The following is a 22573-nucleotide window of genomic DNA, read 5'->3' as shown; positions in this document are numbered from 1 at the left end:
TCATAAAAGCTGGATACTTGATTGTATTTCATTGTTACTACCCTACGTCCTGGTTCTGTGCTGGTGGGTAATCTGTGAGTACCACTTGCTTTCTAACTCTTACTTTCAAAGCTCTAAGAAATGTTTGTAAATTTACTATGGGTTTTTTTTTGTTTTGTTTTTCCTAGAGGATGCAGGTCCTTGGTGATTGCTTCTCTGGCTGCAGGCTGTTTGCATGAACTGGAATTATCAACTGTCTGTTGCACACCAACTGCTGTAAAGCTTGGAACTATGCTCCTGTGTGACATCTAGATGCTGTTGTTGCTGATGGAGAGAAACAGGACTTGGTAGTTCACTTGGCAGCAAATTATTTGGAAGAAAAACTTTCCAGGGATCTGGATTGTTTTTACCATGGACTCCTCATCTGTCCAACAGGATGTTCAGTTGGAGAAGAGAAGTGGTAATGGGGCACCTGGAAGCTCTGAACAACTTCTGGATTGTAAAGCCAAGTCAGATTTGCCAGTTGCCACAGATGGAATTAACAGTAAGTTACTTCATAGTACCAAATAATTTTGTAGGCTTACCCAGGCTTTCCTACAACTACCTGTTTTGTTCAGGTAATGCTGAAGGACTTTTTTCCTTGAGATCAGGAGTTTCTTATGCAGGAATTTTAAGCAAGTTTGGCAAAGGCAATGGCTCTGTGTATAGCAAAACTGTCTTGTTTTAAAATTTATTCTTTCGAAACAAAACCAAACTATTAGCTTAAGTACTGTTGGCTGTCAGTTAAGTGTCTGCTATTCAGGGTGTTACTCTTTCTTCTGATAGTGCTTCTATGCTTATATACCTGAAATTCACTAGAACTAATAGTTCTGAAATGATTGTGGTGGAGTAAGCTCATAACTGGAGTATTTAATTGAGGCAAAATACTTTTTCCTAATAAATCAGTTAGGCAAAAGTCAAAATGTACTTAAAAAGTCTCTCTAAACTTCCATTCATGGAAGTGAGATGCTGTCATGTACTTTCCAGGTTATCTCAAAATAACTTTTATGCGTAGACAAGCTCTATAGTAAGATAATTGTGCGGCTGTTCACAAGAAACTTGAGTGCTGACCTGTGTAGCTTATAGAATCAAACTCAGGTTGGAAGGGACCTCTCTGTGTTTGTTGTCTAGTCCAACCTCATGCATGGAGCAGACTGAGCTTTGAAGCTAGACTGGGCCTAGTCCTGCTGAACTCTGAAATCTCCTGAGAGGGGGGTTCAGCAGCCTCTCCCATTCCAGTATTTAACCACTTTCACAGTGAAAAAATTTCCCTTGTATTGAGGTCTCCATGTTTCCACTACAGGTATCTAAGGATGTGCTGCTCTGTAAGGATGTGGTAGTAGGTGGGTGGAGGTATATATATCTCTGTGCGTAGATACACAAAAGTGTGCAGGCTGTGTAAAAGGAGGTGATCATGTGATGAGGTTGTTAGTCTTCTGCCCTTCTTGTGCTACAGGTTTGTCATCTTGTCATGGGCAAGTAAGTGAAGGCCTAAGACTTTATTTGCATTTCTTACCCTGCCTGTTATCAGACTGGCAGACTGTGGTTATATGATGATTCATTCATCTTTTATGAAGTTAGAGATCACGCTTTCCTGTCTTCTCCTGTGTTGGACTTCATCCAAACAATTGAATTGTGGCTTACAAATAGGTAGTGTGTCTTTCAACTGTTTTCAGTCTAATTGTATCTTGTCCCCCACTGTTCTAAAAAGACTGCAGTTGTGTTGACACTACTGCAATTAAACTACTTTAGTCCAAGACAGTATTTAGATTCTGAGTGTCTCGTGGCCTCAGTAAGTTTCCAGGAGACCATTCCTCCAGAATTTTGCTGTGGCTTCTCTCTTTTGTAAGTATGCCATTCACAGTTATGAAAATAAAAAAAGTAAATAAAGTATAAACCTGATGCACTAATAATTGCGGTTTCTGAGAGATGGGTAGAAACAGTATTTCTGAATGTGTGAGGTAGCATATTTTTGATTTCTGGTGACTATTCTTAGCACTAATTGCACTTTTAAATTTAGTTTTAGCAATCTTTTACTTTTAAAATGTCTTAAATTCCAACTTATGTAGGTCTTTAAAAAAGCAGTCCTGTCCTCTGTCTTCCTTTGCATCCTTGTTGCACCCCTCCCTCCTATTGTTCCTGCAGGTGTTTCTGTGGTGATGTGATGAACGAAATCAGAGAACTGATTCAGGCGAAAATGGCCTGAATATGTTCTTTACATGATAAATAAGACACTCAAAAGTGTTTGAATTCAGATCTTGGAGAGCTGATGTGTTTTGGCAACCTAAGGCTGAAAACATAGGTTACTTGTAGGACAGTTCCCTTGGCTAATAAAGCCCTGAGCCCCAATGTCAGTATTTTTACCCACCTTCACTTTCCTCTGAGTTGGTTCACTGTACAAACACCTGTGCTACTTTAAAGGAGGATGCCCTGCAGAGATGGGAACAAATGGTTAGGGGTTTAAATTTCTCTTTTCCTCTTTAAGTTACTCTGAAGTGAAATTTGTCTGTGTTGTAAAGGAAACCTTTTGCTTTCTTCAATAACAAAAGGGAGTACAATTTAAAAGTGTTATCTCCATACTATGGATTTTTCCCATATGGCTTATTTAATTTTAGGGCGTGCTTTATTATTCACCACTTACATGAATAATAGCTTTTCTTTTGAATTGTTTTACTTTCAGAAATTTGTGGTGATTATGTGGGAGAAAAATGTTTAATAGCAGTATGCTCATGGGCTTGTCTAAATCAATAGTTAAAGTTTTATTGAATCATCATCAACTTCCTGGCTACAGATTATTTCTGCATGTGAATCTTGGAAACATGTAGTTTTGGGAGGATCTTTTTCAGTTCTGGCTTGTTTGTTTTCTTAACCATCACATCATCTTTGAGCAGACCGTAATAAACACAACCGCTTATTCAAGGCTGTAGCTCTGAGAGGAGGTAAAAATAGAAGAAGGAAACTTGAGTCTTCCACTTGCAAATGTTTTGTCATCACAGGTGTTAGATATTTTCAAACATCTTTATGAAAAAATAATGAAATCTTCTGTATTATGCCAATGAGTCCCAGTTGCTCCAGTTTTACATGGTGTTGGAATAAACAGAAAGACAATGGCTATTTCAGTACCCTGCTTGTTTAAGATCTTTAAGAATGTGTTTAAAGTTGGGTACATAGTTTTCTTGCCACAGCAATTTCGTAAGTGTAAGTAATCCCCAGCTGAGTGAAATAGAAATGTGTGAGAAACCCTCTGAGGTGTTGAACTGTTTTTGAAGATGAATTTTTCTTGATGGAAAAAAAAGGTCAATGTAGAAAGTGGGGATAAAATTGGCATAAAAGTGGTTCTTGAATTGCCTTTTAATTGGTACTTTTTTTTGATAATAATAGCTCTGTTACTGAACTTGAATTTTTTTCAAATGGTACGTCTTCATCTAAGCTCGGTTTAAAATCTAAGAAACTCTTCTTGGCCCAGGCTGAAAGTTGTGATGGTGGATGCTTTCTACCCAGTGCCCAGCAGCATACCAACTAGCTGAATCATTCAGCACGGGAGGCAGTTGCTGAGCCTTATTTGTAATAGTTTGCCACTCAGTGTGACACAGATCACTTGCTTACACTTGATGTTCCGTGTTTCTAAACCTAATAAGATTTGAAAACCCATGCAAGGTTTTGAAGGTATTTTATGATCACTTTTGAGGTGTTGATTGAAGGCAATGTAGTAAAGCAAAAGAAAGGTATTTGTTCTGGTCTTCTTAAATGAAGAATCAAAAGTAATTTATAAAATTCCTCATGCCAGTTGCTGTCATTTAGCAATTTCTATAATTTTACAGTCTAAATGCAGTAGTGGTAGCACTGTATGTGGGTAGAAGTGTAAAGATAAATGGAGCAGCTTGCAGTGTAACTTAATGAAACTTTCTTTTCCAGATAGCAGTATTAACATCAATGAATTGGCAAATGAAGAGGAAAACCTGGAGATAAACAACAAAGTGGATGCCTGCCAGAATGGGCCAGAGTCACTTTTCCCCGACTCCCCTGTTTCTTTTGACCCCACCAGCAGTGCACGGGGTCAGGAGTCGTCCCCAGGTGTGACTGGTTTCCATGACAGCCTAAGGAAGTCTCAGGGAACTAGTGCTGAGGGCATAGTGCTTAGAAAAGAAGCTTTGCAGTCTCTCAAACTAAGTCTTCCCATGCAAGAAACTGAATTGTGTAAGCATCTGTTTATGGTGGTGCCCCTGCTTTCTCTTGCTGCATAAAGCTTTTCAATCTGAGCCTGGCTCTAGAATCTTATAACATCATTTCAGCTTGGACTAAACTTAATTTTTGCAGTAAGCTTTTACTTTGAACTACAGATTGTTTTCTTTCAGTAAATCACCCTCTGCTGCAGCTAAGGCATGTGCCTTACCATTTAAAAATTGTTCTTATGCTGGAGGGGAATTTAAGCTTTCTGGGGCTGATGCTATTCTAATCTTCTTGATTATTAGGACTAACAGGTGATGTTAGGAAAAAACACAGCAGAACCAGGTGATAAGCTAAGTAATGAAGGGGGGGGAGAGAAAGTGAAAGCCTTTACATTCAGGTGTCTAATGCTTCAAGAATTTTCTGAACTACTGTTTTTAAAAAGCCTTACAATGGGAAAGATTTACTGTGAGTTAACGAAAAGTAAGAAAAAGTATCTAGGGAACATCTTTCTCTGACTGCAGGGAATAAGTGGACTGCATAGGTCTTAGTTTTGTACTTCTGGTACTGTCAGAAGGGCAGGGCAGGTGAGATATAAAATGATGGCAATGGTCTCACTCTTGCTCGCATAAACGTGGAGTAACTACAGCATTTGCAACTGAGCAACAGAAATACAGAGGGTTTATCAATGCTTACACAAGGTTATCTTAGAAGAGGGTATTCTGAGGTGCATGCCACTGGGCTTTTCTTGCATTCCTTGCTTAAGCATGAAGCATGTTGCTGATGGTAGAAGGGGCTTTTTTCTTTTACATCAGACTTGCTTGTGTTGGAGTCTCCTGTTTGACTGTAAAGAACCTTTCACTTACAGGCTCAGTAGATTCTCCACTCCCATTAGAGAAAGAAGAACAAATTAGACTTCAGGCAAGACGACGGCTAGAAGAACAGCTCAAACAATACAGAGTGAAGAGACATCAAGAAAGAGTGAGTATTGCACACTAGGTCTTTTAGATTCAGTGGGATGTTGAGAAGCCAGAAAACTTTATCCTTTCTGTGCTCTAAATTACTGGTTTCTCTGTTTTAAATGTTCAGTAGTTTTCTCAAATGTGTGTTTGTTTTTTTTTTCTTCTGGGTATGCAAAATCTGATTCTCTGTTACCTCATTGGTAATGTACCATTTTGTGCTACTCAAAATGGTGGGGAAGCAGGTGATGACAGCAAACCCAAAGCTTAAGTAACTTAAATCTTCGATTTTGCCTATATTATTTTTAACTAGCTTTTGGAATCTACCTTGATAATTTTTAACATGCAATTACTGAGTCTTGATAGGCTTGATTACTGATAATTTACCTTGCTTATAAAACAGTGCATATATTTAAATATTAATGTAAAAATGTAGAGCTTTATTAAGTTCTACAGCAAAATAAGTCTTTGATGCCAGTTCATATGTAACACTTTGGTATTTATTGTTGACTCTTTGCTGCTTTTATTCTGTTCAGTTTACATCCAGAAACCGGCCCTCCAGCACCCTAGATCCTGAGCTGATGTTAAATCCAGAAATCTTGCCAAGAGCTAGCACTGTAGCAATGACAAAAGAATACTCCTTTAGGCGGACCAGTGTCCCCAGGGGACCAAAACTGGGTAGCTTGGGACTTCCAGCATCTTCAAAAGAGAGAAGTTCCAAATCGAAGCCCAGTAAGATCCGGTCCTTGGCTGACTACAGAACTGAAGACTCAGACTCTAGAAATGCTACTGGGAATCTTGTGGCTACTGATGTATCTGGTGGTACTCTGAAGCAAAGCAGAAGTGGTCCAACATCAGTTGTTTCTGAGATTAGTCTACCCTCTGATGTGGATGATCGAATAGATAATTCCTCCTTGGCAGGAGATAGTGTTTCAGAGCTTGATGGGAGTGAAGTGGGAATGAGGCTGGATGGAAATGAGAGCGACAGCTCTACCTACAGCAGCGTATCAGGACGAGGGCTGTATAACAGTTTACAGAATGCAGAAGGCAAACAGGGTATTCCTTACACAATAAATGGTCAGAAGATACATCCTGATGCGATGGGGCAGTTTCCTTCCATCAGTGAGGTGCTGCAGGCTGCAGCACTGGAGCATCAAGCCCAGGAGCAAGAAGTTAATGGGGAAGTACGAAGTAGGAGAGACAGTATTTCTAGCAGGTAAGAAAGATCAGTGTACAGTGAGGGTGCTATCTAGCTTTGTGTTTTCTTGGAATAGGCAGCCTATCATTCTTACGTACTAACTTTGGATCCAGTTTTAACTTAAATTCGTTGTTATTCAGTGATATTTATTATTGTCCCTTTCCTAATATGCACATGTACCTTTCAGACCTCAGATAGTTATGAAATGCCAAGAGTCTTGTCCTAAATATCTCTTCAGATGACATTTAAATTGTGTTTTTTATCAGTTGTCTGCAGATGGACGTTTTATACATGTGAATTTTGAAATTACTTTTTCTCTTTATTAGAATAAAGTGTAATGCCCTGAGATGTTAAGTTAAAATCAATTGTTGATAATTATTCCAGTTTAGAATTAATTCTTGTAGTAATGATAGAGAAATGTTTCCCATTTTCTTTAGACTTCTTGGCTGTACATCAGGGAAGAAGTATAAGGAATCCTTTATAAAAAATACCTGTTCTCCCTTTTTTTGCAGCAGCTGTTGGCATTTCTCAGGGACTTTCACATTAAAGCAGACAGTTGCAGAAAATAGTTGTGGAGGCTGCTGTTGTATTCTAACCCTTTAATTGTGTATGTGATGTCTCTGTCTCCAGTGTTTCTATGGAAAGCTCTATCGCCGGAACTCACGACGAAATGTTGCAGGTTCTGAAGGAGAAGATGAGACTTGAAGGGCAACTAGAAGCACTCTCACAAGAAGCTAATCAGGTAGAAAATAAATTTGATTTTCTGTATTTAGCAAATTATATTATGTTAATTAATCTTCAAGAGCCTTCTAGTCATTTGTGGGAATTGTGTTTTGTAAAAACATTGTTGAATAAGGTTCTACATAAGGAAATTAATGTATAAAACTTTACAAGGTACTTAAATTTATCTTCTTAAGCATCCTTATGAAGCCAGTGGAGTCTTCAAGGGCTTTAAAGTGGGGTTTTAATAACAAACATAAAAAGAGATGGTAAATCCAGAGTAAAGCTAGATATCTATAGAGCTGTGTTTTCTCTTTATATTGAATGATGGTATAACATGTGGAATAGAAAGTGTTCTTAATGTGCGAAAACATGTATTAAAAATCCTGTTGTGGTTACTGACATATAGCACTATCCATCTTTTGAAATACCTGCTAGGTGAGCTGTCACTTGAAAAAGGAATTTCTTACAAGCAAGTGGTCTTTGCCTTAGCAAAATCATTTTGTTGAGCATCTTCTTTAGTCAGCCATTAACGTATTTTCTCTTAAGACTTCTGTATCTTGATGTTTGGGACACATTCAGGCTCTCAAAGAGAAGACTGAGCTCCAAGCCCAACTTGCAGCTCTGAACATGAAGCTTCAGGCACAGATGGAGCACAGCCAGAACAGCCAGCAGAAGCAGGAATCTCTGAGCTCAGAAGTCGCCACATTAAAGCAGTCTTGCTGGGATCTGGAACGTGCAATGGCTGACCTGCAAAATGCCTTGGAAGCAAAGAATGCTAGTTTGGCTTCTTCAAATAATGATTTACAGTTAGCAGAGGAGCAGTACCAAAGACTCCTGCTGAAAGTTGAAGATATGCAAAAAAATGTTCTCACTAGAGACAGCACAGGTGGGATGATGTAAATGTCTTTAAAACGTGTTATTCCGTAAATTGTTTTATTGCAACATGAAATCCAAGAGCAAGAAGGAATTTTAATTTGTTTAATTGATGTTATACTACTCTGAATTTTAAGGTGATTGGGTTTTATTTTGTGTGCTACAAAAGTGCCACAATTTGCAAGCTGCCACTGCCAGCCTGGAGAGGGAGGCATAAATATTCAGTGTCCTAACCATTTGATAATGGACTAACGGCTTGTAGATAATTGTACAAATACTGGTTCGTAATGACCCTGTATGTCAGGGTACCTGCTTCCTGATTATTTTGTATTTTCTGCCATTTAAGGAACTTTGCATGTTTAAAGAGGAGACTCATTTGTTTTCATTTTGTTCTACTTATGACCTGATACTTTGGATTCTAGAACTTCCCCTCACTTTTGCAGGAAAATCCAGTCTTTATTATTAGGCATGTATGTTTTTGTTCAAAAAGAAAGGAAACCAAAAAAAGGCTATGAATATAGCAGCAAGCCCTGAAAATGTGTGCATAAAAATAGAACACTGGAGTGCTCTAGTCAAAGTTCTCTATTTTTCTTTTCCTAGTTCATGATCTGCGCCAACAGTTGGCTTCCTTACAGAACCAGCTTCAGAAGGTGCAGCTGGAACGGACCACACTGACCAACAGACTGAAGGCATCTGAAACAGAAATCACATCGCTCCAAAATGTGCGGCAGTGGTACCAGCAGCAGCTGGTGCTAGCACAGGAGGCCCGTGTCAGGTTGCAGAGTGAGATGGCCAATATACAGGTATTATGTTTTACTTGCATATAAGAGGACTGAGAATCTGTTGTCTTTTATGGTAGTTTTATCCAGAGCACATTGTTTAGGAGCTCAGACAAGGATGCCAGTCTTGCTTGTGCTCTCTTCAGGTGGAAAGCAAGCAGGGATGGTGTCTTGGTTTTCATCATGAGGCATTAATTGAAATTAAGGCTGGGTGTTGCAGTTTTGTGAGGCTGTGCTGCTGAGGCGGTTTTTGCAAGCAGCAGTTACAGTTTTCTGCCAGCCTTAGTGTAAATTTCAGACAATTCAAGGCCAAAGTCATGGCCGAGAGATAGTCATAGCGCCTCTGAGTGACATGTAGGAGAAAACAACCCGGAAGCAGCTGCATTTTGCTACCGGAGAAGGGAGCGAGGAGATGTAACGAGCTGTGCAGACACCAAGGCCGGGAAAGGGTGGGGGAGGAGGCAGCCCAGGTGCCGGAGAGAAAGATGCCCCTGCAGCCTGCGGGGAAACCCATGGAAAAGGCCAAGACCCCACCTGCAGCCCATGGAGGGGCTCCATGCTGGATGGAGCAGGTGGAGACAGAGAAGATGCTGTGACCCTACGTTGGGATAAGCCCCTGCCAGCACTTGCAGCCATGAGGAGAATCAGAGACACAGAGATGAGCGAGAGTTTTGCATTGGAACAGGTTTGCTGGGGGAGGCTTATAACCCCATGGAGGACTGGGACTGAGAGACATTGTGATAAAGAGATAAAGCCCTGTGGGAAAGGACTCATGTTGGAGAAGTTCATGGAGGACACTCTCCTGTGGGTGAGACCCCATGGTGCAGCAGGGGGCGGGTGTGGAATGAATGCTCCCCCTGCCCCCCTGGCTGAGAAGGAAACCAACTTGCAAGGGACTGACCGAAGCCCCCATCTCCCAGTCCCTGCCCCCCTGTGCTGCAAGCAGGGGGAAGAAGGGAGTGAAATCATGACTAGAGTGAAGTCTGCTAAGAAGGGAGCAGGAGGGGAGGTTAGGGGTGTTTTAGGATCTGGAAGAGGAAAACAGCTCATGAAGAAGTAACTGAGAACCCCATTTTCCCCAGTCCCTGCCCCCCCCTGTGCTGTGAACTGGGAGGAAGAAGGGAGCAAAATTCCAACTAAAGTCTGCGAAGAAGGGAGTGGTGGGGGGAAAGTGTTTTAAGATCTGGTTGCATTTGTTTTTAGATTTGGTCCCACTCCCAACTCTGCTTTTCACTGTTCTTTGTAGTGTAGTGTAATAAATTAGGTAGTTTCTCTCTTCTTCACTCTGTGTTGAGTCTGTTTTGCCCACGTAGTTGATAAGTGATCTCTCCCTGTCCTTATTTTGACTCCTGAGCCTCTTAATATATATTTTTCTCCCCTGTCCAACTAAGAAGGGGAGTAATAGACTGACTTTGGTGGGCATCTGGCCTCCAGTCAGGGCTAACCCACCACACTGGGGTATAAGTTTAACCAAAGCACTCTCCTTCTGTGGATGACAAGGCGTGGATAGATTCAACAGGATTGTTTTTTATATAAAACTTAAAACTTGTTGGCCAAACTTGGACTGTATTAATTGGTGATTATTTTTTTCCCCTTCCTTTAGGCTGGGCAAATGACCCAAGCAGGTATGTTGGAACATCTCAAACTAGAGAATGTGGCACTGTCTCAGCAACTAACAGAAACCCAACACAGATCCATTAAAGAAAAGGAACGTATTGCAGCACAGCTGCAAAATATTGAGGTATGGTTGTAGATGGGCTTCACAAATTATGTTCTAACCAGGTTGCATGTTAGGTTTTGCAAACTTAAGGATATTCTGGCAAAGGAACATAGAATTCTTATAAATTGAATAAATTACTGCATTATAAAACAAGTAAATATTTCAGAGCGAATAGACTTGCACAACATTATGAACATTAAGAGAGTGAGCAAGGTCATATGCTGCCCATTCCGAGGTGATACTTGGATTTTCAGCTCTGGTATTTGGTTTTAGTTGAATTTTAAAGGTGGATCTAAGTGTTCTCCTTTGACCATTCAGGAACTTTTTCAAGAGAAACATTAATTGGCAATTAAACTAAGTCAATAAAGTGCTGATCAGTGTGTGAAATTGCTCCATACTCGAGTTTGTCCTTCTTGCCCTCCAGTAAGAAAAGATATGTAAAATCTGGAGTGCAGTTTGCTCACTTTTGAATTTCAGTGATGTTCCTGTTTCTGAGTCTCAAAGGGCAGCAAAGCAGCAGGCTAGTAGAAGCACCCCATCTCTGGTGTTAGTAGCAGTTGCGTAAATAACAGGAACTGCTATTTCACAGAACAGCTACAGCATCCAAGGAATATTTTCTTGTTTGAGAATTTTTCCAGGCAGCTTAATAAAGATTTTCTTTACATCTTGTTTCATCAATTTTAAAAAGGACATGGTGTTATTTAAGAGGAATGCAGATTCACAACTATGTAAGACAGTCGCTGTTACTCTTAAGTTGTCTATAAGGGACTTCAGTAAAGACATATGGGTGTGTAAGGCAGACATCAGAATTATTTGTGCTTGTGTTTTTTCTTTAGAAACCTTCTTGATAATTTACCTTTTTCTATTCCTGCTTTATTTTTCTTTTTCCTGCCTCTATCCCCCTCCATGGAAAGCGTAAAAGTTGATTCCTTGCTTTTTCTGTGCAGGCTGACATGTTAGATCAAGAAGCTGCCTTCATGCAGATCCAGGAAGCTAAAACCATGGTGGAAGAAGATTTGCAGAGAAAACTAGAGGAGTTTGAGGATGAGAAAGAACAGCTTCAGAAAATGGCTGATTCTGCAGCAACATTGGAGAAAGAATTGGAACAGGTAGGTTATTGTTAGGTAATTTCCCAAGGGTTTCATGGGAAATACTTATTTGGCTGAAAAAGCCAAATAAATAGATTCTGAGCTTTAAACATTTATTTTTTTAAACCTGAAAGATTGCTGCAAAAATGAAGCCCACATTAAAGCCACTCTGGCCTAGGTGAAAAGGCTCCCTTTTTTTAACCATCTCAGGAACAGTACATTTTTGAAAGTTCAGAACTGCTGTCCCCTAGATGTTAGGGGGTTTTAGTGACTTCGGTCTGTGATTAGTCTAAGGGTAGACAAGAAGCATAGATTCATGTTCAAAGTGCTAGGCGTTCAGGATATCATTGTATATACTTCACAATGTAATAAATCTGCACTTTGCTATGGAATCTGGCATGTTAATGGCTAGAATGAGGTCGAGTATGTGATAGCTCAGTATTACATACCATGTAATTACATGGCATAATCATTAGTAACGCTGAATTTACCCAGTATATCTACTGGGGACACATTTTTTTCAAATAAAAATTTAGAACACTGAATCTTCAGTATATTTTAGATTTGTCATTCTGAGCCTGTAGTTTTACAGTTGCTGTGGAAGGCAATCAATGCAATTAATAGAGCAAAAACAAGTGACCTAGGAAAGTTAAAAATATTTTCACCTTCTGCTATTTTCTCCTAGAAGCTAATACACCAGTTAAAATACTTTATCTTGATTGCAAATGGACTCCAAAGACATTTGTTCTAATTGAATGTAATCTTAAAACATTTATTCTCAGGTCAAGTTGACTTTGCATCAGCGAGATCTGCAGCTTGAATCTTTACAGCAAGAACACCTAGACCTAATGAAGCAAATCACTCTGACACAAGAAACATTGCACACCAAAGAGCAGTCCCTGGATGACCTGCAAACACAGTATGATGAACTGAAGGCCAGATTAGAAGAGTTCCAAAGTGATGCTACTTCTAAGGATGACATGATCCAGTATTTGCAGAATGAGAAGATTGTCTTGGAAGTAGCTCTGCAGGCAGCAAAAGCAAGCAAAGAGCAACTTGATGAAGGAGCAGTGCGCCTTGGGGAAGATACAGAAGTAGCATCAGAAGTCTTGGAACAACTGAGGCAGGAAGTGGCAATCAAGTCAAGCCAGGTATCCCTGAAACATAGCAAAAGATACTGTTGCTACATTAATTAATGTAGACTGATGTTTAGCATGTCACACACCACACTTACATTTTCTTTTGGGGTGGGGTTGTTTTTTCCTTCTGGCAGGTAGAAAATCTGCAACAAGAAAATTCCAGCCTTAAAAAACAGTTTCAAAAAGTGAAGGAACAGTTCCTGCAGCAGAAGGTAAGCAAAAGCAAACTATTTCAAAGAAATAAAACTAAAAAATATACTTTATTTCCACAGTGAAGTCATATATTTGAGGGGGTTGTGAAGAAACGTGAATCGGTTTTCTGTATCAAAGAACTTCGATACAGCAGTGACATATTTATCCAGTTTCTCTGTTTTGTACAGTTGATTTTTTTTTTCTGTGATTAACATGAAAGCAGATCCACTAACCAATTCATGCTTTCATTGGACTTCGGGGAGTTTGCCAAATGATCCACTGTAGAAAACCTCTGTGGCTTTGTCAATGCTAGGTTTGCTTGTGCAAAAGCAGCTGTGAAAAATCAAGTGTCATAATTGTCCTGCGGCTTTGAAAACCAGTAGTTGATTCCATACTGAGATTGAAAATAAGTACTTTGCCTCAAACTTTATTCTTAATTTACACAGTTTTGAACATACCAGTTTTGAATTGCTGATTATGATGATGATCGTATATGTCATGTATATAGTGGCATCATTAATTTACGGCTTGATTCCTTATTAAGGTAATGCCATATGTTGGTTTAGCCTGTTAGGTTTAAGTTTGGGAAGTCTGTCTAAACTCAGTCACAGTTTATAGTTCAGTTTGAGAAAACTGCACATAGTATGTGCAGTTCCATAACGAATGTGAAGAAGAGTATCCTGTACTGCTACAAACACTCAGAGGGGTTTGGTTTATTATGAACTTCTGATGATACATGGTGGTATTTGATAGCTAGGCTCACATAAAACACTTTGAACCAGGGTAAATGTTACAGGTGATGATGCTGGTTTGTATTCTGACATCCTGCCCTCCATCAAAACTAGAACACCACCAGTAAACACTTTATAGTAAATTACTCTGGAATTTGTGAAGCAGTAACAGAGTAGATGTTGTCCTCTTGTGTCCAAGGTAATGGTAGAGGCTTATCGAAGAGATGCAAGTTCCAAGGACCAACTGATTAGTGAACTGAAAGCTACAAAGAAACGTCTGGACTCGGAAGTGAAAGAGTTAAAACGAGAGCTACTGAAAATTCAAGTTGAAAAACAGTCACTTGAGTCTGAACATTCAAAACTACAGAAGGAGGTATCTCAGGTTCACCAGCAGATGGTGGAAATAGAAAATCAACTTCAGTCAGTGCAGAAGGAGCGAGATGATATGGAAACACGCCTACAGGTATGTAAGGTGTTAAGCTTTGGACTTTGAGTGTGTTACGTCCAGGATACCTTGCTGTTTCTATTAACTTTGGAAATAAACAGGATGACCATCTGCAAATTAAGATTCCTGGTTACATCTTTATTATTACCTATACGTCTGAGCATATGCCTGCCAACGCGCAGTAAATACTTGACTGCTTATTAACATCTCATGTAAGTGGGGAGAAGTGTACTACAGCAGTGGTAGATGTGTGGTGTGGAAGCATTTTCCTCTGTCCCAAAGTGAACCCCATCTGAGAGCAAGGACCAAAATAGAACTTTGTTAGTACATGTTACGGGGGTGGCCATTGAGGGAAGAATTGAAGAAATAAAAAAGGGAAAGAGAAGGGAAGTAGAGAACCTTGCAACAGTTTATATTTAGAAATGGAAGTGATTGTGAAACTTCATGCTTGTTCTTTTATAATCCAGTATACAGCAAACAAGTTCCTGGTCTTACTCTCATGGTTGTGGTTTTTTCCTTCCTATTAAGTCTTTGCAGTTCGATAAGGAACAAATGACATCTCTTGCAGAGGCAAATCAGGCATTAAAACAACAAGTAGAACAAATGCAAGAAGAAGCAAAAAAGTAAGTCTGTTCTTTTAGTACACACAAAAGAGCTAGAGTATTTACTTTTAACATTCGTAACTCTTCGTATTCCATAGTCTTTCCTTTAGAATGCCCCCTCCCTGGCAGTGTTCAAGGTCAGGCTGGATGGGGCTTTAGGCAGCCTGGGCTAGTGGAAGATGTCCCTGAGTGTGGCAGGGGCTTGAAACTGGATGGGCTTTGAGGTTCCTTCCAACCCAAATTATTCTATGATTCTACGAAAATTAACGAGCTAAAGAGTCCGAGTGTTGCAGTCTCATACATAGCAAAGTATTGGTTGCATGCTACATATCAGAGGAGAAGCTGCAACTACTGTGCTTAGGTACTGTTGGTTAAAAACACACCATTCAACATACATATTGGAGCTAATCCTAGCTACCATTCACTAAACATTAGTCTCGATGTGTTTGAATGTTAGCATTAATGAGAAACACCTCACCCCCCCCCAACTGGTGATTGCAGGGTTTTTGTGATACCTGATACCAAGGATTTCAGATTCTTATTCTAAATTCTGTGTTACTTTTAGAGACAGTAGTTTATATTCCCTTATAGTGGAATTTTAACAATTCTGACAAAGACTTAATTACCATATTTTCTTAGAATGTTAAGAGCCTTCAAAGCATTGTCTTGCAGAGGGCTGCGTTGTACCTTACCAACCCAATGACTTTCTCTGAGAAGGGTGACTCTGGGACAAGGGGAGAGAAGTGGATGTTAGTTTTTGCTGGGCCATGTTAAAATTTAATCTTTCACCTGATGTTTTGTTTTTCCTTTTGCTCCAGGGCCATTACTGAGCAGAAACAGAAAATGAAACGTCTTGGGTCAGATCTGACAAGTGCTCAGAAAGAGATGAAAGCAAAACACAAAGCTTATGAGAATGCAGTCAGCATTCTTAGTCGTCGGCTACAGGAATCTCTCACTGCGAAGGAATCTGCTGAAGCAGAGTTGAGCAAACTAAAAGCACAAATCACTGATAGTGGAAACAACCAGATTGCTCAAGTATGCAGATGTCTTTTAACATTGTTAGTACAAAGAAAGAGCTATACTGTTATTAAATAAGTCTTCAAATGGTGCTTTACACTGAAGTGATGGAAATACTTGGGATATAAAGCTAGATGAGAACATGATATTGGTGTTCTGAGCACTGAGGATTTCCTTAACAATTTTGAGAGGTGATTTGGCAGGCTTTGTATTGGGTGTTGGGGTTTTTCCTGTTTGTTTTAAATTTTACTTGTATCATTTGGGTTACCAATTGTAATCTAAACTCAGCCTTAGTGCTTAAACTTTCTGATTGATTTTTTTGTTACTGGTTTCTTCTATTTTGTTGGGGTTTTTTTTAAAACTCAGCATCTGAAAATTTTTCCAGCATTCTTTTTTCTCATCAAGAGGTAAAAGTTCTTCAGCTTAGCCATAACTTACTAATATAGGTTATGCCTGTGATGAGAAAATTAATGTATTGGAGGAAGTTCCAATTCCTTGGACCAATGGAGCAAGATATCAAATGCACAAACAGCAGTAGCTGGATGCAAGGGTGGGAAGGTCTGAGCAAGACTTACATTAAGCACTAGTACCTCACGTAGAATTTGCTAGAGAAGTAGACTTTTGAACAAACCCAAAATTACTCCTGTAAATGGGTGATATATTAATTACACCTGTGATTCCTTTGTTCTTTAGGAAAGGATTCAAGCTCTGGAGACAGAATTGCAAGCTGTTAGCAGCAGTAAGTTGATGTTGGAAAAAGAGTTGCAAGAAGTTATTTCACTTACGAGCCAGGAGCTTGAAGAATACCGCGAGAAGGTGTTGGAACTGGAGGACGAGGTGATTGCTTGAATTTGCATAGTAGTTGGGAAGGTTACAGTGAAAAGTGCTTGTGGGGGTGAACTTTAGGACAGTAATTTTATTCCTACAGTACAGGAAATCAGATTCTTACATAGGAAACATCATGTCAGTGACACTTACTAATTTTGTTACCCTGTGCTGATTCTTCATGGTTTCATGAATCCATGTGAAGATGAGAGAGAAAAGTAGTTCCTGTACCAGATATGAGCTGTGTCTGGTCATGAGACAGTTGAGGATGCATGACTCATTATTTTTTTTTAAACTATTTGGAGTTATGGATGCTGAGTGATTTGCAGGGCACGGTGGTGGTGTTCAGTTGTAGAGTAGCACAAAAAAAATTTTACATATCTGCAACTCTTGATCTGCACCTATGTTTTAGCCTTCTAAAAGGGAAAAATACCAAGCTGAATTTTATTTTGAAGTGTTCATTTTAAAAACAAACAAAAAAAAAAGATGGGAAGCAAGATGTTTAATAAGTTTAGCTCACAACTTGGTAGTAATCTGGAGTTGTTTGGATTGGATTGTTTGACTCTTTTTCTTTGGCTATAGCTTCAGGAATCTAGAGGCTTCAGGAGGAAGATAAAACGTTTAGAAGAAATTAATAAGAAGTTGGCCCTTGAGCTGGAGCATGAACGTGGAAAACTTACAGGTCTTAGTCAGTCCAACGCTGCTTTGCGGGAGCACAACAATATCCTAGAAACAGCATTAGCAAAAAGAGAGGCAGACTTGGTACAACTGAATCTACAGGTATTTGACCCTTTGATATAATATCCTAAGAAAAGAATTTCTGGTAACAGGATGTGGACATGTTCATTTGTGTGGTACAAAGTTGGTGAATTTCCTCCACATCTGTGTCTCCTGTGTGTAACAGCAATAATATGCAAGGCGAAAGGAGAGATTAGAAACAAGAGTTTGTACCAAACAGAGCTGTTTCTTCTGGGAGGGGTTAAAAACAAATCACACTAAAATATTTGCAATAGTGTTTCACTGAAGTAGTTGGAACATACAAACTGTTACATGTGGATTCATCAAGATGAATGATTTTTATGCGAACAGTAATGTGTTTGTGGGGTATAAGCAAATGGGAATATAGGTAATGAGCACGGCTACTTTTAAGGGTCAAGAGCACCATAAGGAAAGAGTTATCAGTGAATTTTGCAATCCCTGCATTGGCTTGTGTTTATATTTAATCTGCTGACATTTCTAGTCTTCCAGTGAGCCCACACAAAACGTGTGTGTGTGTGTTTTGTTACCTGATACAGGTTCAGGCAGTCCTAAAACGGAAAGAGGAAGAAGATCAGCAGATGCAAGAACTCATTCAAACTTTGCAGGCTTCCTTAGAGAAAGAAAAGGCAAAAGTTAAAGAGCTTAAGAAGCAGGTAATGGTCTTTTAATTTTATTTATTTAAAAGGTGATTTAAATATAAAGTATTTGAAAAGCAGCTTGAAACAATTGGTTATGCTTCATATTGTAAACACCTGCTTTCTCCAGGGTCTGTGTCACTATGGTCAGTGGCTGAAAGATCAGTTGATGTCTTCTCTGTTGTGCCCTGCTTAAACATACTCATTGACTACCAGGGAAATGCCATTCTGATCTATAATGCTTGGGAACATATCCTCAAGTGATGATACTTCATCCAAAAGTTCACAATGAAACAGCGGTCTGGCAAACGTGCTTCTTCCATTATATCTAGTTATTAACTGCCATTAGCATTAATAAGGATAACACTAAAAATAACATTTTGAGACAAAAAGTGCTAACAGCTGCACAACTTGCTTCTTGATTTGTTTTGTACCTCTTTAGGTTAGTCCCCTTTATGATTCACTTACAGCAATGAAGAAAACCTGTATCTTTTTTTTTCCCTTGCAGGAAGCAGCAGCCAAATCTGATGCAGCACATAACCGCCGTCACTACAGAGCTGCTATGCTTGAGCTCAGTGAAATCAAGAAAGAGCTACATGCCAAAGAACTGCTTGTCCAAGCCCTTCAGGCTGAAGTGGACAAACTGCAGTAAGTAAATGTCAAAATTTTTTGGAGAACAGTAAATAAAATAAATCCTCTGAAAAAGCTATACATTAGTGAAGCACTACATTACTCTGAAGTGGATTATATTGAGATGTACTCCAGGAGTGCCTGACCACAAGATGTTTGGATGCTAGCACATACTTGCACTGTTCTGTCTCTTCATAATTCAGTGACACCTGAAGCAAGTGCTACATTTAGTCTTCAGTATCTGCATTCTTTTATAGTTTTAATACAGGTTTCTACTATTGCATACTAGTAAGTATTCATAGGCATCTTATTATTCATTCACATCCCTGAAGGACTACATAGAGGATGAATTTCATTGTTGAATATATTCCATAATTCAAATTCAATTAGTTTTCTAGTATAGAATATATTTTATAAGAATTCATCAGACTTACATGTAATGGATGTAATTTTAACTGTATTCCTCTTAAAAGCAAAATTGCTGACAGGTGTTTTGTTTTTACTGTAGAGCCTGTTGTTTGTAAGTGGACTATTACCAGTGCTCAAGGAGTATTTTTTTGGCAGTATTTAATGATATATTATGAATATGTCTCATAAGATTTAACTTTTGCTGTGAATGGCAAAGCCATCAGCCAAAACGATAACTAACCAGGTTCCATGCACTGTCATGTCATTTAGGGTTACAAAGCTAACCCAGTGAAGTACTTGTTTTAAAGGACAGATTGGATAACTGCTGTGTCTGTTAATCCTGCTGTACAGGGTAGAGGATGAAAAACATTCCCAGGAGGTATCACAGTTTCAGCAAGAGCTGGCAGAAGCCAGGTCTCAGCTCCAACTTCTGCAGAAAAAGCTGGATGACAAGCTTAGTGAACAGCCTGTAGTAAGCCAAGAGGTAAAAACTGCACATTCACTGTGTTTATCCTTTTATATGATGCATTGTATTGCTTTTTTTAAAAAAAAAAATCAGCTTTTTTAATGAAGCTTTGCTAGGTCATAGTGTCCATGAGACATGGATCATATCTTTAAATTTTATGGTTAATTGCACCTATGGAGAATTGTGAAGATAACTTTTTTTCACCTTGGTAGGTTGAAGACCTCAAGTGGGAAGTAGAACAAAAAGAAAGAGAAGTTGAGACACTTAAGCAGCAGTTGGATATGAGTGAACAGCGCAGCCACAAGGAGATAGAAGGGATGCAAGTTGTCTTGCAGGTATTTAATCTGGCTGGCAGAGATACTGATGGTATTGTTGTAGGGGGATAATTTTAAACAATAAAAATTTTGTTTTAAACATACTTACACTGATAATTTTTAATTCATAAAAACTTATTCACTGTGTGATTTGCGGTGTCTTTTCTGTTTTACATTGACTCTGCTGTTAGCTTCTTATTTCCTTGACCTTATACCAGTAGTATAGGCTATTGACTTTTTAAAATCAAATTTCTATCTTTCTCCCAGGGCAAACTGGTTTCTAATAGCATTGTTCTGTGCCCTTTCTTTTTCTAGTTTCCCCTGGAAACTCAAAAAATACTTATATGGCTGGAATTTTATACCGTTTCCCTGTATCACATTGATTCTCTTCCTTTCCCATTTAGAATATGAAGACTGAGTTGGAAATGGCAAGAGAAGACCTGTCAGTGACGTGGAAGGATAAGTTTATGCTGCAGGCTAAACTGACTGAACTGAAGAACAGCATGAAGTCACTGCTGCAGCAGAACCAGCAGCTGAAGTTGGACCTGAAGCATGGCAAGATGAAGAAGGTATTTGAATATGAAAAATACATATTTTAGGGAACTGGAAAATACTCCACTAATGCTCTTAAATTTCAGTACTGGAATATACCTCCCAGAAGGAAACCTGATAAGAACTCTGAGCTCAAATGCTTGCCTGTGATCCAGACATTACTGATGTTCTGATGTTTAAATGATAAATACAAGAAGATTTGCAGGCAAAAGTAGCTGCACTGATCTTGACTTCTCACTTTTTACTTCAGAAGTCTTTATTGGATTATCTTACATTTACATTTTGACTTATAATAAAGCAAAAAAGGTACCACTTAATCACAGGGAAATACAGAGTTAATATCTCATAGTTAATATTTCCTTAATGTTCACATGTCTGTCCTGTCAGTCCTGTCTAGTTTTTCATTCTTCCACAATTTTCAAAGGTAACTATTACTGATTTCTTTGAGTTTTCTGACTTGTTACTGGTACACAGAAAATATAGTAATAGTAGATCTCTCGCTTCTTTCCATTCTGATGTAATTCTTTCAGCAAGGCAGAATTTTGTATGGAAGCCTCCACTTCATTCTTTGAGACATTGGTCCTGATACCTCAACCTGTAGATCTGGAATTTCCAGGAGTTACTTGATTGTGCTTAGCAGATTTTTTTTTTTTTATTGTTCTCTTAACAGCAGCTTCAGGATAGTTAACTTTTTTATTGAAGATCCAAGTAATTGGCTTTAAAATCTTTCCTCTTTTATTTCCTTAGTAGGGTGAGTTCTTGAGTGTATGTCCTTCTAGATGCTTTGTTTACCTATGAGCATGGCTAGTATGTGAGATTAGGTTAGGAACTTTGCTTGTGACCCACGAGACTTCACAGGAATGTGCTTCTGATTTTCTGCTCTGTAATGCAGCTATGCACTGGTAGTGTGGTGGGAGACTCTTTCCTATGTGTTACAACTGACACTGATGAAATAACTGCACTGTATTTCTGGCTCTTCGTTTTTCCCTTTAATCAGAGGAAGGAACTGAAAGGAGAGAATAACTCTTCAAATCCTGTGACACCAGTCAAGATTCCTGATTGTCCAGTGCCTGCTGCGTTGCTGGAAGAATTGTTGAAACCATCAACAGCTGTGAGCAAGGAGCCTTTAAAAAATCTGAACAGCTGTCTCCGGCAATTGAAGTATGGCTTGTTATTTTGAACCATATAAAATAATCTCTAAAATGTTTCCAAGAAGCCAACTGCCAGCCTAAGGGGGGGGGGAAGGATTTGTGAAATGAATACTTTTCCTCATATTCGGAGTATATTTAGGACAGTGGGGTGTTCTGTCATTTTAAGTGCTTGCTTATATGGTAATGAAATAGGGAAAGAAGCCTTTACAGTAAACTAGACAAAATGTCCATCCTTAATTGTGCACAGCTGAATAAACTAGAAACAGCTATTTCTGGTTCTTGCTGGTGGAAAAGCTGGTGTTTCACTCTTGACGGCATCAGAAAGGCTGCTTGTGGTAGAAGCCCAGGCAGTGTGTTAATAAGAAACCTCTACAGAGGAAGTTCATTTTTTGCCAGAAATATGTTTTCAGATCTTCCCTTACAAGGTTACACATGAGATTCTGAGCAGGAAAGCTACAACTTCAGGAAGACAAGAAGTTCGGGTTATTAGGAGAACTAAGCTGCTGGTGTCACCTCAGTTGATGTTTGAGGGGAGTAAGCCTGTACTACCAGACTAGTCACTTTGCTAAGCTGGTGTCTGACTGAGGTCATAGCGTGATCTGGTTGTTTTTCTGTGCTGCTACCCTCACCTCTGCCTCCTGTGTTGTCTTTTATATGTGCAAGAGCACTGCATTCATCAGGTTGCAGTCACTAATTGCCTTTCCCGAGGAAACAGTGCTGCATCATCCCAGGCAATGAGTATATGCAGAGAAAGCTGCTGTATTGTTGGCCCTTACTTTTTAATTAAGCATGTTGTATTTGTTTTGCTTTTAAAGAAAGAGTTCCTCAGCTTCCTGTATACTTTAATTGTATACAGCTATAGCTTACAGTCTTGGAATGGGTCTTAATATTTGAAAAAACAGTTTTCTGATCTTGCCATTAGCAGTTATCTTTTTGCTTGCTAATTTTTGCTTGTTTGTTCTCAATTTTAAAAGGCAAGAGATGGACAGCCTTCAGCGCCAGATGGAGGAACACACCATTACAGTACATGAATCAATGTCTTCGTGGACTCAGATTGAGGGGCAGCTACTGGAAGTTACTTCTCCCAGTCCTGCAACTGCATCAGACCAGCAGGAGACTACTATTGTAGATGAAAAAAACCAGAATTGTAGTGTTAGTGACAAGGAAGCTTTGACACTATAA

General features: G+C 39.1%; 1 protein-coding gene across 1 annotated transcript; it reads left to right on the top strand.

Moving 5' to 3' along the window:
* Window positions 1-390: 390 nt before the first annotated feature.
* On the top strand, window positions 391-22573 carry GOLGA3 (golgin A3; the record flags this gene model as incomplete). Its single annotated transcript, XM_084272006.1, has 23 exons — window positions 391-523; window positions 3934-4215; window positions 5054-5166; window positions 5681-6360; window positions 6973-7084; window positions 7645-7951; window positions 8539-8741; window positions 10321-10458; window positions 11385-11546; window positions 12308-12676; window positions 12799-12876; window positions 13787-14050; window positions 14561-14655; window positions 15453-15669; window positions 16345-16488; window positions 17059-17256; window positions 17772-17888; window positions 18379-18518; window positions 19260-19392; window positions 19587-19709; window positions 20093-20257; window positions 21238-21401; window positions 22366-22573. 23 exons carry the CDS (start codon window positions 391-393, stop codon window positions 22571-22573), a joined length of 4545 nt encoding a protein of 1514 aa, XP_084128132.1.

This window comes from Gallinula chloropus (assembly GCF_964237585.1).
Source record: "Gallinula chloropus genome assembly, chromosome: 17".
NCBI classification, from domain to species: Eukaryota; Metazoa; Chordata; class Aves; order Gruiformes; family Rallidae; genus Gallinula; species Gallinula chloropus.
Note: the sequence above shows the minus strand (reverse complement) of the source record. Positions and strands in the feature narration are given on the sequence as shown.